This window comes from Neopsephotus bourkii, unplaced genomic scaffold (assembly GCF_033783945.1).
Source record: "Neopsephotus bourkii isolate Nb327-2 ecotype Australia unplaced genomic scaffold, CSIRO-AGI_Nbou_v1 NB_196, whole genome shotgun sequence".
In the NCBI taxonomy this organism is placed as follows: Eukaryota; Metazoa; Chordata; class Aves; order Psittaciformes; family Psittacidae; genus Neopsephotus; species Neopsephotus bourkii.
Genome location: NW_026900709.1, coordinates 1841422 through 1855606, shown reverse-complemented (window position 1 = coordinate 1855606; position 14185 = coordinate 1841422). Strand labels below are relative to the sequence as shown.

At 48.5% G+C, this 14185-nt stretch overlaps 1 protein-coding gene across 2 annotated transcripts in view; it reads left to right on the top strand.

Moving 5' to 3' along the window:
- The first annotated feature begins 5100 nt into the window (after positions 1-5100).
- TMEFF2 (transmembrane protein with EGF like and two follistatin like domains 2) overlaps positions 5101-14185 on the top strand; it is a 129265-nt gene continuing 120180 nt past the window's right edge. Inside the window, exons 1-3 of one of the 2 annotated variants that reach the window (XM_061376618.1) lie at positions 5101-5386; positions 6731-6840; positions 12707-12836. In XM_061376618.1, coding sequence (XP_061232602.1) covers positions 5212-5386; positions 6731-6840; positions 12707-12836 — 415 coding nt within the window. In that variant the 5' untranslated portion in view covers positions 5101-5211. The remainder of the gene's footprint in view (positions 5387-6730; positions 6841-12706; positions 12837-14185) is intronic. The other variant, XM_061376610.1, reaches the window with a different exon arrangement.

The window sequence follows — 14185 nt, the reverse complement described above, 5'->3', positions numbered from 1 at the left end:
AAATACACAGACCTGAAATAAGCATTGTTCTTCCACAGTGGGGAGAAGCTCCAGCTTCATACACAGCAAGCCCATACAGGTAAGTATCATACAGTCCATTGTAAGCTGATCTTCTGCAGGGAACAGGCAACATCCTTTCCTCCAATGTTGGGTCTTCTAACTGGCAACTGGGCTCCCAAGCCCTTTCTGGTGGGGTCTTTGGAATCAGACCTGCTCTTTTGTCAAGAGGAATTGCCGTTGAAAATAGGTGACCCCTACACTCCACTCTTGATAGCTAGGACTTTAAAAGGGACTAGTAGTGGTGGTGGTATCTTACACAGTAACTCGTGCAAGTGGTGTGGCTCTCATGCTCTCACAAATTGTGCAATGTAAACTTTTTATTAATTCTGTACATGTGTTTTTCATAAACATATTGCAACCTGGTGTTAGTTGTGAAGAGGCTCACTCAGATGTCTCTTGTGCATATGGTGGATTTGTTCTCACCTTTGTTCTGGAACCTTATCTTGTACTATTAGTGCTGACTTGAGGAAAATGTTGTTGATAAATAGTAGCTGGACTGTAAGCAGCCTTTTCTTCATCGGTATTCTTGATCGTGGTCACCTTCCTAAGGTGTTTAGAAACATCAGTACAGGCCATAAAGTGTTTTAAGGAGAAGGATTCTCAATTTTAATCTTTGGGTAGGCAGAGCAGAAAGAGAAAGGGTGTTGTGTACCCATAGATTCTATTGCTGAGGAGGTTTTGCTACACCCATCTGTACCATTTGGCTTCTCCCAAGTTCTGAGGAAACTTTTTGGAAACTGCAGGCTTCCAAGAGCAGCCCAGCCAAGATATAACACAAGTGTGAATAACTGAGGTTGTATAATTCATCACTAGTACACCATCTCCCAGCCAAGCACAGCAACAGAAGGCATTACTCATAGATGTGGCTATGTGGGACTGGGATCAGGTGCAGTCTGGCCCCAGGCCTCAGCTGCCAGCTACTGCTGCCCCGTCCAAGCAAAGCAGTGCAGTGCACATCCAGGGCAAAACCTGCCCTTGCTTTGAGATCTTCAGAACACCTGAAACTTCTTGACTGGCTGCTTTTCATCTGGCAGATGACCTCCTCCAAGCAGTGGTACATGTGGCATGATCACATGGATCAGCTGCCCTTGACACCTCCCATCTGTCTGTTTCTTGTAGCATAAACATCTCAAATCTGTGCAGGTTTAGAAAAGCTCCACGAGTAGTGGGTTTAATACTCAAGATGTAGTCTCCCCTCATCATGTAGAAGAAGAAGCCTTCCAAGAAGGATTCTGATTGCTTTTGCTGCTTATCTGGCACTGGAGCCAAACATATAGCCACAAGGAACTGTTTGTGGTACCTGGTTTGGGCATGGAGAATGGGGAGCCAGGGCACATGTGTCATAACCTCAGGATCTTGCTGAGGAGACGCTAGTTGCAATTTGTACATCAGGCTAGCATAATGCTGCCTGCATGGCAGTGAACTTGCTGCATAGTTTACAAGAAGTAGTTTTTGTGTAGCAGTAAGATGGGATGGGAACATTAGGGAGTACATGAATGCAGGTGTCAACTAGCCTAAGTGTTGAAGTATATGGGAATAACGTGTTACCAAGAGATTGCGTGTGCTGTGTCACATTAATAGGTCAGAAGAAAACATGCTTTGGAGAGAGGAACTATATGAAAAAATGATTGTTATCTCAGTCTCTATAATTCAAAACAAATTGCTAGAGAGAGTAATGGAGAAATGGGGCTTGTGGGTCTAGCTGACCCTTTTGGAACAGACATATTCCAATTTTATCATAAAAATGCTTTTATAAGTGAAGTTTTCATATCAACAAAGAAAATCTTTTTAAAGTACCAGTGTTAGTCACAGCAAAAAATGTAATACTGTGCCTTAAGCGGATTGCCCTTCAGACAGTTTCAGGTTCAGAGTTCAAGCACCATGGTGTGACAATTACAGGACCTCTGGTGGAGCTTCCCTATTGCAAAGTCAGAAAACAAGTATAAAAATAGAGGGGCTCCTTTGTCTACCCAGGCAGTGCCTGTTGTCTAAGTGGCTGAAAATAAAGCAGGTATTAAGTCAGAACCGTGTGCCTGCAAGTCAGTTGCTGTGGTGTTTTATGGCAGTCTGGAGAGAACACGGGCCATAGCCAGGCTTCTGCTGCTGTATTTAATGATATTCTGTGAATGCTGGATACATTTGTGGTATCATCTGAAGCATGAGCTATAGTGACAGGAGAGACAGATCAGAGATGGTCTGGCTGTGAGACTAGGAAAGATTGGCCTAACAGATTCATTCCCTGTACGGTCTGGTTAGACTGGGCTAAAAATAAGGAGTCCAGTGGTGCCTTTTTTGATCTGTAGCTATGTGGAGATAAAAGGGGTTTGGGGTGGAAGAAGGAAGGAGGTAAAGAACTAAAATAGAACGAGAATAGAAACTGTGGGCCATGGTAATTGCAACTGGGGGGAAATAGAGTAGTGAGACCACACAGAGGAGCCAGGGAAGTGTGAAGAAGAAACAAGGGGGAAGAAAAAGAAAGGAAAAGAGAGCAGGTCATTCCCCTGGTGAGGCTGTGTGAATCTGGTTCCTGATCAGCCACAGTGTTTTTTTTATTTTTAAGCACCTCAGTGATCAGCCAAGCAAAGAACTGAGTTTCATCAAGCAACAAATAATGAATATAAGAAGGAAGAAACAAGTTTGAAACAGGAAGGGGAGAGGAAATAGAAAGAATGTGATAGTAAATGGCATAACTCGATGGCACAAAAAAGTGAATAAAGAGCTAAAGCAATGGGAAAAAATTGATCTGGCACCAAGTGCTCAGCTGGCAGATTCGTTGTAAGCTCATGGAAGATGAAGGACAAAATTTAGTGCACCCACTAGCAGGCAGTAAAAATTAGTCTTTCCTTTCTGCTAGGTGCTGCTTAGGGCTTGCTATTGACTTCAATAGGAAACAGTAGGCACAAGGATTTGTGTGGATCTTCATCAGAGCCTTAGCACATATTGGAATGTACAAATTGATAACCTTTAATTGTAGTGAAGGCTTCTGGACTACAGGTGGGTAGATGAGGTCAATATAGTTAGCAGCAGGGGGGCAGAGCAGGGAGCAGGGCTAGATGTCTGGGGCAGAAAGGAAGCAGCAGAAAACCTGTCCTACAGCTTATGGAAAAGCTAGATAGGAAGTATACAAGCATAAAATATTCCTCGTCTTCCAAGTACAAAAGAACCTCCGTATGAAGGGACGCTAAGCACTAGTATTGCTGTATGCCTTTGTGTAGTCCCCTCAAAGGGTGGTTGCATCAAATGTGTCAGGCAATATTTTTAAATAGCTACTCCTGAATCTCTAACTCGGGAGTCGAAGAGGAGGTCATACTTTCAGGAGGAGCACGTATCTAGCAGGGCCTCCTCACCCGCATCCCGGGCACTCCAGGCCCTCGGGGAAGCCGTGCCCATCCCTGGCATCCTCGAGGTTCGCCCCTGCCCGCCCGGGGGCAGCTGCCGCTCTGCCGGAGCCCTCGGGCGTCCCGAGCTGCGCTCGCAGCGGGAGGTGGGGGAACAGAGGAGCGGCCGGGCTCCCGCCCCGAGCCCCGCGGTCCTGTCCGGCGGGACGGGACGGGTCCGGCTGCTCTGCCCGGCCCGAGCGCGGGGCAGCCCGCGTCTGCGGGCAGGGAGCGCCCGTGGCTGGACAGCGCTTCCCTGCTGCTGTCTCTACCAGCTGATCCGGTTTTCTCCTATTTTCCGGTCTAACGCGCCCTTGCCGCGACATCCCGCCGCCGGCGCGGCCGCGCGTTAGGTGCCGGGCGGGTGGTGAGCAGCTCCCCTTTACCTGGCCGGTGTGTATCCGGCGGCGAGCGGGGCTGAGAAAAGGGGCTGGGGAGAGCGGTTCCGAGCACCGGCCGGGAGGGGGTGTGGGGACACTGCTGCTGTGTCCCGCCGCCCCGGAGGGGTGGGGGAGTCCCGGCCGGGCCGGCTGGCGCCTCCTAAAACTAAAGCTCCGTAGAGGAGGAAAGTAGGAGGATCCGCGGCGGAGGGCGCAGCGGGGAGAGGCGTCTCCCGCAGCCCAGTGGCAAAGCGCCGGCTGGAGGCGGAGGGCGGCTGCTGCGGAGCTCCCGCGCTCTCCGAGCGTGCGCTGGGCGTTGGGGGCAGAGCAGCCCTCCGTGCTGCCGTGATGGTGCATTTTTCCTCCGGCTCCGTCGCGGGGATGGTGCCGCAGCCCGACAAGCCCTTGGCCGCTGCCTGCCGAGGCTGGCCAGGATCTCCCTGTGTCTCTCATTCCTGCTCTCCCTGCTGTGCTCGTTCCTTCCCCTCATCACCTGGCCGGCAGTGTGCCCGCTTCAAACCCCGCACTAGTGCCAGTGTTTTATTTCCCTAACGTCGCATCCGCGCGTGATTGGACACCGGCAAGGGGGTGCGCGGCCAGGCAACTTAAGTGGCGGCCGGGTGTGTGGTGCGATGGGGATAGGTGATTATATATGTGCCTGCCTGCACTCCCAGGTGAGCCTGCAGCCACCTGCGGCTCCGCGCCGGCCGGGAGACGATGCGCGCTCACGTATGGGTAGGCAAGGAGGAAGGAGAGGGCAGCGGCGCGGCGCTGCCCGGCCCCCGCCCCGTCGGGGATGCCCGTAGTCCCGCAACCAGGGACTCGGCGCTGGGGTCGCCCCGGGCCTGGGGGTGGCGGGCTCCTGCGCAGTGGCCCGGTCCCATCTCTCCTGCCCCTCCCGGCGGCGGCGCGGCGCGGCGCGGCGCGGCCCGGCCCGGCCCGGCCCCGGGCGCTGCTGCGGGGCGCATCAGCCCCGCCCGCCGGGCCCCGCATCCCGCTCGGCCAATGGGGGCGGCGCGGCGGCGGCACGTGACGCGGCGGGCCGGGACCTGCTGCTTCCCCCGCGCAGAGGGATGCGGGCGGCAGAGCGGGGCAGGCGGCCGCGGCTGCTGCTGCGCGGCGGCGGCCCCTCCGCGCCCTCCCCCCGCTCCCCTCCGCCCGGCCCCTATGGCAGCCGCTCCCCGCCCCGCCGCCGCCGCCCGCACCCCCGCGCCGCCCCGCCGGGCTCCGCCGCTCGCACCAGCGTCGCGCCCGCATTCAGCCGCCGCTCGCTGACCCGCTGCCGCCGCCGGCCGGGGCCCCGGGATGCCCAGCGGCCCCGCCGCCCGTCCCTGCCGCCCGCCGCGCCGCCCGGGGGGCACGCCGCCGCAGCCGGAGAGTTGAGTTAGGAAGTCATGGTGCCCTGGGAGCCCTCCCCGCCCCGGCAGTGCGGCGGCTGGACGCTCTGCGACTGCTGCTGCTGGCTGCTGCTGCCCGCCGTGCTGCTCGTCCTCGCCCGCCCCGACAAGCTGGCGGCCTTCCCTACCTCCTTAAGCGACTGCCAGACGCCCACCGGCTGGAACTGCTCCGGTAAGCACCGGAGCATCCCGCGTCCGGCCCCGCCGGGCGCTCAAAGTTGCGCGGGAGAGCCCAGGGGAGACAACTTCAGAGGGCGATGCCCGTCCCGTGGAATACATGGGAATGGGGAAGGCAGAAAGTGCGGGGCTCCGGGGCTCGCCGCAGCTCCCGCGCACCTCGCTGCATCCTGCTCCGCGGGGCCGGGCGCGGCAGCCGCGCCCTCCGCCGGTGCGCAGCGCAGCGGCTTCCCTGGCCCTCCGGAGCGCAACTCAGCGCTTAAACGGGGCGACTCTGTGTGTGACTGCGGAGCGGGGGTGCCGGGAGACGGGCCGTGTGCGCGCATCCTGCGAGCGGCTGTTGCCGTGCGCACCGAATTGAGAGCAAATCGGGGTAGGGACGCCGCGACACAGGGAACCCGCTGCCTACTCCGTACAGTCCGGCTGACCTTTATAATGAGTTTCCTATGTAGGTCAGCAGCCGGCCCTTCTCCAGTACCGAAAGTAGTTCTGACATGAGGCTGTAATAGCCTTTTGAGGGAAAGAGCGGTATCTGGGGTAATGTGTGCATCACACATAACATGTTAGGTTGGGGGGGAATTTCCACTATAAGCTCTTCACTTCAAACGTGTAGCAAGATGGTTAAGAGTGCTCAGATGTTTTCTAAAAAAAATCAATGGATTTAGATCTTAATGGGTTTGAAGTCTGATGTAACTGTTTTGTTTTAATACCTTGCATGCTGTTGGAGTGGGAAGTCAGCTAGCGAAATCTGAAATTCATGCTTGTATTCGTGAACTGAATCTTCAGTCAGATCTGTTGGTTTTTCCTGGAGAAAATGAAGGCAGAGAACTCGATTCATTCAGCGGCTCATGGGGAACCTGGCACTTCTCCCTGTTAACTTAGAGGTGATCAGTCTTCATTGGGATCAGGCAGACCATCACGGAAAACACACAGCCTGTTTGTCTTTATTACTGGGGGCTTTGTTGCATCATGGGCTGGAGAAATTCCAATTTGGACTTTCGACCAACAGATTTGCGATTGGATTGGGATACACTGATGATATTTCCAAGCCAGAGCCATGAAATAACATAACTACCGGATGGCTTTTGAGGAAATAGTCTGTAAAATAGAGAAAAAAGTGTGTCAGGTAGTGAGGGGTAAGGACTAAGAGAAAGAGTAAGGGAGAAACAAGAGAAAAAGTGGAAAACTGGGGACAGGGAAGGACAAAAGAAAATCTGGACTCCATCATTTCATCAACAAGGTTATTGTGCTATGTGCATTAAAATGCAATCATCCCGTATTGTTCCCCTTGCTAGACCAAAGCTCACATGTGTTTTTTTTCCCCCTCTTTACATTTGAGGTTACGATGATAGAGAAAATGATCTCTTTCTCTGCGACACCAATACCTGTAAATTTGATGGGGAGTGTTTAAGGATTGGAGACAGTGTGACTTGTGTCTGTCAGTTCAAGGTAAGAAGATTGATATTTTGCTCTCTAATTCACTAATGAGAATACAAATCAAGGATCTCCCGTTATAACCTATCACTTGGCAGTTTATTTCTCTGTGTGCAGAGAAGTTAGACGGAAAACCTGGCAGTGTGTATAAAAGCTGGCAGGAGAACCAACTGGTGTCAAGAAGACATAAGTTTCTCTGGGAAAATGCAGATGCTGTAGCTTTAAATGTCCCTCCGGGTCTGCAGTTTCAGGTTGTGCGTTTCTGATTTTTCATCTCTGCCTTTTTAACAAGGATTTAGAGTCCTTACTAAATTCATTTCTGATACAGATCATGGCTTATTGTATTCAGAGTTCTGATTTAGTTAAAGAAATGGATCTGTAATGTGCTTATGCAATATTTTCAGGAAGGGCTGCATAGTGACAATGCTTCTGCCTGTTTATCTGCCTAGCTGATCAGATTAAGGAGCAATCCCTCTGTTCCAAAATCATGAACTTCCTTTAGGTTTTATATAGTTTTAAGGGGGGCTGTTACTGGGTAGGAGGGTTGGTTTTTTTCCTTCTATTCCTTCTTTCTTCCTCTTGCAGCTACATCTAAATCTCAGGCATTCTCGAAGTCAGACGATTTCATTATGAAGGATTCCATTTAATATGTTTTAGCCAACTCACAAAACAGCTGTGGTTTACATAATGACCTGAATAAAACCTGAACAAATTAAAGGAGTTTAAGCATGTACGAGCACGTGTTGTATGTGCGTTTATGCCCCTGCGGTTTCTTGCATTTTGATGTGGATTTGTAAAGTTGTGGAACTTGTAATGCTGATATGAATGTGTACAGTAGAGCAGGCCAAATAGTGCACAGTTCAAGATTGTGCACATCTGTACTGATTAAGTTATTACCGAGCTTTGGTAGACTATTCACTTCAAAGTATGACAAGTATTGTTTATCTTTCTGGAGCCAAACGTGTCTTTGGACAAAAAACCCCAAGTGATAAATTCTTTCATTTAAAACAAAGAAAGGAATTTTCTATAATAAGAACAAGACAGTTATTTGCTGAAGTGCTTTGTGTTTCCCATGTTGGGAGCAAACTCATGTTGACTGTGGGTTTTTTAATTCCGTTTCTAGTTTACATGTAATCAAAAATTCAATGTGAGAATGCTGTTTTGAGCATTTGCCTTGGCTCAGCACATGAAGTGATTTAAGAGTTAGTCTGTTTTCTCTTTCTAAGAAGAATCTGTAATGAAGTGAAATGTCTATGACTTGTCCCACTGCCTGGTGGTGAGCTAGGTCAGATGTTGTGCCATGAGCACTGGGAGCTTAGGGCAGCCACAGAGTGCTTGGGTCTCATGTTTGGTCCCAGTTTGGCGTTGCCATTTGTCATAAAGCAATGAACTCATAACCTAGAAGGAACAAACTCAGATATTGCTATCAGCAGGGAAGAAGGCACTGGGAGCGCTGTTTTCCCAAGGCAGAATGCTGGTCCCTCATGATTCAGAGTATTAAAAGAATGGGTTGGGCAACTGTGGGCCTGATTACTAATAAATGGGTTGAAATCAGCAGTGATCCTTGGTTTCAGTGGCATTTAGACCAGGCCCTGTAAGCATTCGGAGCTCTTTGTCTTGATTTGAGCCCCCCGTGGAGTCACAGGGCTGTGACCTTGGAGGGCAAATTACCTGTGGCTGATCCTGTGCCAGCTCTGCAAAGGGTGGTGCAGCGCTGGGGGCTTCTTTAGTCAAATGCATCCATTTTGATACAGGCACAGCCTGGGGGCATGTTAACTTCTCTTGTAACATCAGTGGACAATGCGACAAGCCAGAAAGATACGCCACTAAAGTAGAAAATTAATTTGTGGTGTGGTGTCTGAGGCTGGCCAAGTAAGGCAGAGCCATTCAGGTAATTTATGGCATGAGTAAGGGAGTCCCCCGTTAGAATTCAGGGCCCCCGTTTCAGTTGCAGCTCTCTGGGGTGATAGTGAGCAAATCAATAGCAGACTCCTGATCACTATAATTACTTTTTATGTTTTCTCCACAATTTGCCAGGGGCTTTAACTGCAGTTTGAGATAATAGACAAGGACGGAAAGCTAATTTTGCCTCCATATATTGTTGAAAAGTCCTGGGCTGGCCAGCCTGTGTCTTGAGGGGCTGGGGGAGGCAGAAGTGGGGAGCAGGGCTGCTGCAATCTCAGTTTGGGTTTCTCCAAACCAGAATCACAGGTGCGCCATGTCTGCTGAGGTGGAGCTAAAATGATTTTTTTTTTATTTGAAAAGCTGAATATGATCAGACTGCTCGAACACCTGAGTTAGTCTTCTGTCCCTGGAGAGACAGCAGGCATGTAGTGAGAAAGGGATTTATATTGGTTCGCTCTCTTGTTGTACTCTACTGCAAAACGATAGCTCATTCACTGACTTCTCACAATGAGACATGTATTTAGTTTTAAAATACCATGTCCCACTCTGATTTGCAAATGCAGACCCCTTCTTAGGGCAAGCCCACCTCTTGGTGCCATCAGGGAGGGAAGGCATGGAGCTGGTACTGGCTCCAGCAGTGGGGTTGAGAAAGGGGAAAGCCACCACCCCTTCCCTCCCTGCAAAGGGCAAACTCAATGGGTCTACCAGAAGGTGCAGAGCTGTGCCAGCAGGCACATGGTTGGAGACATGACTTGCTAGGGCCTGTACCCCAGTCTGCCCAAAGCCATAGTTCTGGCAGCCTGGATTCTCTTCCCTCTTAGATTTCATGAACATATCCAAAAATGTGCCACTGTATTTCCATCAGTCACGTATCTTTTCTCTTTAGTCACGAGGACTGTGAACACTGACTGGTTTTTATGTGAAGGAGGAGTCCTGTTTTCATTTGTGTTGAATCCCTCACATGCCTCAGTGTTTGTGGAGCTGGAACAGCACCTGGCCAACTTACAGCTTTATATTATCTTTCCAGAATATATTTTCATGTTACTTCATTCAAGATGTAGGTGGCGTTTAGGAGTAGTTAATTCAAGAGAGTGGGACACTTTTGACAGTGATACCAGGAGGAGAAGTTAAACAACTTACCATTTTCTTCATAAAACAAACCTTATGCTTTCAGTGCCCAGTGCAGACCACAATGCTTACAAAGCTGCTTTGTCCCTCATGATAGTGGGCATTCAAGGCTCCTAATGCTGCGAAAGGCAGCCTTTGACTGATACTTGCCTGAATTGGATACATCCATTTCCCTACTGTACAGCTGTATTATTAAAATGTGTATGTAACGAGAGAGAAGTGGGCAGCATGGCACTGTGCTGCTGGGTTTAGTGGGAGTTTTGACATGGATTTCCTTGATCAGCCCTTGCGGGATAGAGAAGCATTCCCACATCTAAGGCTTGGGCTATTAAGCCCTAAACCAATGCCAAAAAGCGTCAGTAGACTGAAGAAACTGACAGTCAACATCTAATATTCTCCAGTACTAGCAAGAATTATTTTATGGTGAAGAGCTGCAAGTACCAGATTCAGTGTGGTCAAGCACAGGAGTCTAGTTCTAGTGGGTTAGAAATAATCCTGGTGACAAACATTACAACCTTCTCATCTGTGATTGTTTTATGGGTAACTTCCACTACAGTTTCCTGGTGGCTTTCAGAACCATCCCAGCTCAAAGCCAAGACAGGATCCACCTGGAAGATCTTATTTCTTTTTGTTTCTTCTGGCTCCTGCCTTTTCCATCCCAATACTAGTTGTCCAAAGGCAGCAGTGGTGGGAAGCGTGAGCAACAGGTGAAGAAATACAGCTTTGACCAGCAGTTTGAGGAATGAAAGGTTGCATCACTTGTACTCGTCATGGAAGTACCCTCTACCTCCACTGGCCAAAGCCAAGCTTGAATGTGGTGGGAGCCACAGGAGAGACAGGGAAACTTCTATGGGGAGAACTATTCCTGTCTGGAGCCCAGGTGTCTCTCAAAATGTGTTTTAAAATTGCCAGTCTTTGGAAGAAGTTCCCACCTGTGTCACAGCAGCTCTGTCACTTGTTTCTGTGGATCAGGATCGCACTCGTGATGCTGTATGCTGTTAATGTAGGGCTGCCTGGCCTTTCAGATTCACAGCTGAATCAGTGCAAAAGATCGTTTCTTGCTCTGAGCGAAACCAGCAGAGAGTTTGCCACTGTGTTTCTTCAGAACAGGATCCAACATTTTTTTGTGAATGTATCGGAGCTTGTTGAGATACTTTGGGCCAAATTCTGCACAGATTGCTCTGGCAAAAAGTCCCATGGGTGACAAGCAGATAGGATATCTAAAGCAAGCACAATCTGATCCTTCATGCTTTAAAAATCTGCATGATTGTGTTAATTGTCCTGGTTAAATATTCCATATCAGCCTCCAGCAACTGCTGTTGAGCTTCTGGATGGAGTTGGCATTTTCTGCTCAGATTAAGGACATAATGGTGAAAATAGCATAGTAACACTTCTTAATCAACTGTTTAAAATCTCTGCATGGAGAAGCCTTTCGTTAGGAGCGGATTTCTACTGTTGTGGCTGCTGGTTCTTGTTCCAAGGAAAGAGAGTGCTGGGGGTGGGCAGCAGCTTGGGAAGATTGAAGAAAATACAATGCATAAGGAAAATGTCATTTGATTTGGCCCAATCAAAATGTCACTCTGACCAACTATGAATAATTTCTTGGCAGCTGCTGCGTGTGGAGGCCTGCAATTAATGCAATCTATGCAGTTGTTTGTGTTAATCATTTTGGTAGTCATTCACTTTGAAGCCTATTTGATGTTATCCCTGGAACTTCAGTTCTGCATTTCACGTTGTGCCTGATGAACACACCTCAGACACTTTGTGGCATAATACAGCTAAAGACAAAGTATGATGTCTTTTTAATTTTTATTTGGATTTAAGCAGAGGTGAGCATTTGTAAATAATAATTGTGTTCATCCCATTTGTTATAATTAAACAATGAGGCATACCAGGAGTGTGGTAATCATGAGATAATCATATCCCTGGTATAATTACCGTGTATGGGGTACATCCAAGTATTTCTAAGCCTCAGAGTGTGATTATCTTATGATAGCTGCACCCAGTAGGTTGCCAAATTTTCAGTGTAAAATGGAATTATTTGTATTAAAATGAACAAGAGAGGGCAAAGCTGTCTGCCAGTGGTAAAGTGAACAAAGCACAGGTAGTTTGCAGAGTTGGGCAGGAGTTTGAGTCAAAGGAGGGGTGAGTGGTGTGAGTAGCTTCTGCCTTGGCTTGCTGAAGTGCTGCCACTCCTGCCTGCTGGCCACCGTGGGGAGTGCTTGGACTTTCCTGGAGCATCCCAGACGCAGCTTGCCAAATCTCGCTGCAGAAAGAGGGATGGGTTTTGATCATAGGTGTCTCGGATAATTTCAGCCTGTCCAATCAGTTCTAATTATAGCTAAGTACTTAAATAGTTATATACGCACAGGCGGACACAGTTCTGTGTATGCAGGCGGCTGTCTCTGTAGCAGTGAGGGGGTGTGTGTGTGCTGGAGGATGGGAAAAGCAAGCCTCTTCATTAGTTTGTCTGTAGCCATCCAATGGAGGCACGTGAGCTGCTATTGCAGATGCAAGGAGCCGTGTGCCCTTGCCTGTACTGCTTCCCAGGGGAATGCCCCCACCTCTTTCTGTGGGGAGAGACCTCGCAGGGTGGCAATTACTGATCACTTTGCCGATCAGATTATCTTTCCCATAACCTGTTCAAGTCTGGTTTACAGTCCTCTTGCTTTTGTCTTTTTAAAAATCCCCCCCTCTCTTCCTCTTAGCTGTAAAGAGGAGGGTTAGCATGTCCCTCTCTGTTTTCCCAAGGTATCAATACAGGAAGGGGGCAGAGGGGTAGCTAGATGGATGCTGAGCCACCCGGCTTGTGTAACTAATGCTGCTTCTCTCTGTCCGTTCCCATCAGTGTAACAATGACTATGTGCCCGTGTGTGGCTCCAACGGTGACACCTACCAGAATGAATGCTACTTGAAACAGGCTGCCTGCAAGCAGCAGAGCGAAATACTTCTGGTGTCTGAAGGATCATGTGCGACTGGTACGTATAACATGGTCCAAGCTGCCTGCTGACCCTGCCATGCCCCTGGGTAAAATAACCTGTGGGTGGCCAAAGCCATTTGGATCCCTGCTTTGAATTCATTACAGGTTAATTCTTTACAGTTGTAGGCATGAGAAATTGCTGCCATCCTTCCCTTTTAAGTTAGTATATGCTCACTGTCTATGATATTGACGCTGTTTTGAAGAGTGCAGCACAGAAGTTGTTCGTTCTTAATACGTATCTTGTGCTCCTGATCATTCCGTGTGCTGAGTACACTCCTCAGCTGTTAGGACAAGTAACTGGAAGCAGATTAAATGAACAGATGTCTGATAAATGGGCATCTGGATTACCACAAACCTTTGTATAATCTGGAGAGATAGAACTGGAGCATTATTGCCTGCAATCCAGTTTCTTAGGTCTTTTCTTACGCATGTGGGACCAGAATCCCAGATGGTATCATGCAATAGACCACAGGTTATCGTGAGCCTTACCAGTCTAAACCAGCTGAAGACTTGGCCCAACACACTTAATGAACAAGTCTATGCAACAGTTGGGATTTTTTCCTGGACTTGTTGGAAGAATTCATTAAAGAATGTGTATGAAAACTGTCATTTGAGACATCTTGTCTTGACTCTGAGCATTGTGAGGTATTTGTATCTCTGCTTTTATGAAACAGCTAGAAAGGTGAATGAGCAAAATCAGTCAGGAAAACTGAGTTGCTTATGTGCAGGGGTTCTTGATGTTTTTCTTTTGTACTCAGTATCTGTTAGAGGTGGGCAGTGAAGTTAACTTGAAAAGAGCAGGAGGAGTAAGTCTTTGTTCTTGAGAGAGTTCTTTAAACTTGAAGCAGAATTTTTTCCTGGCTGAGGATGGAGGAGGCAATAAAAAGTACATTAGACAAACTTTTTGCAGTGCCATAATTTTGTGTTTCATACACTTGAGAGAAAATCAACTTCTTTCCCTGGAAATGTTGTTCTCTGAAGCTGTTACCTGACAATTTTCAAGAGGAAAAAGAACAAACCACATGCTGCATTTTGATATTTTTTTTGTGTCTATAAATTGGTATTAAACAGCTCAGGCTGACAATACCTTTTGTAGCGTAGGGTTTGCTCAACATAGTGAATTGTCTCAGCACAGCAACTCGTCTTTTTTGGTTCAAACTTTTTGATTAAAAGGGTAATGTAACATCTTTTCTTAACCTTGCTTGCCTACTTGTTCTTGTGACTAGTTTATTTAAATAAGGGTTTTCCTTTTCTTTTCTTTTCTTTTTTTTTGACTTTGAGCAATGATGGCATGTACAAGCCAGTTCAGATCCACCACACCTTGCTGTCCGTAAATTAGATCTAACG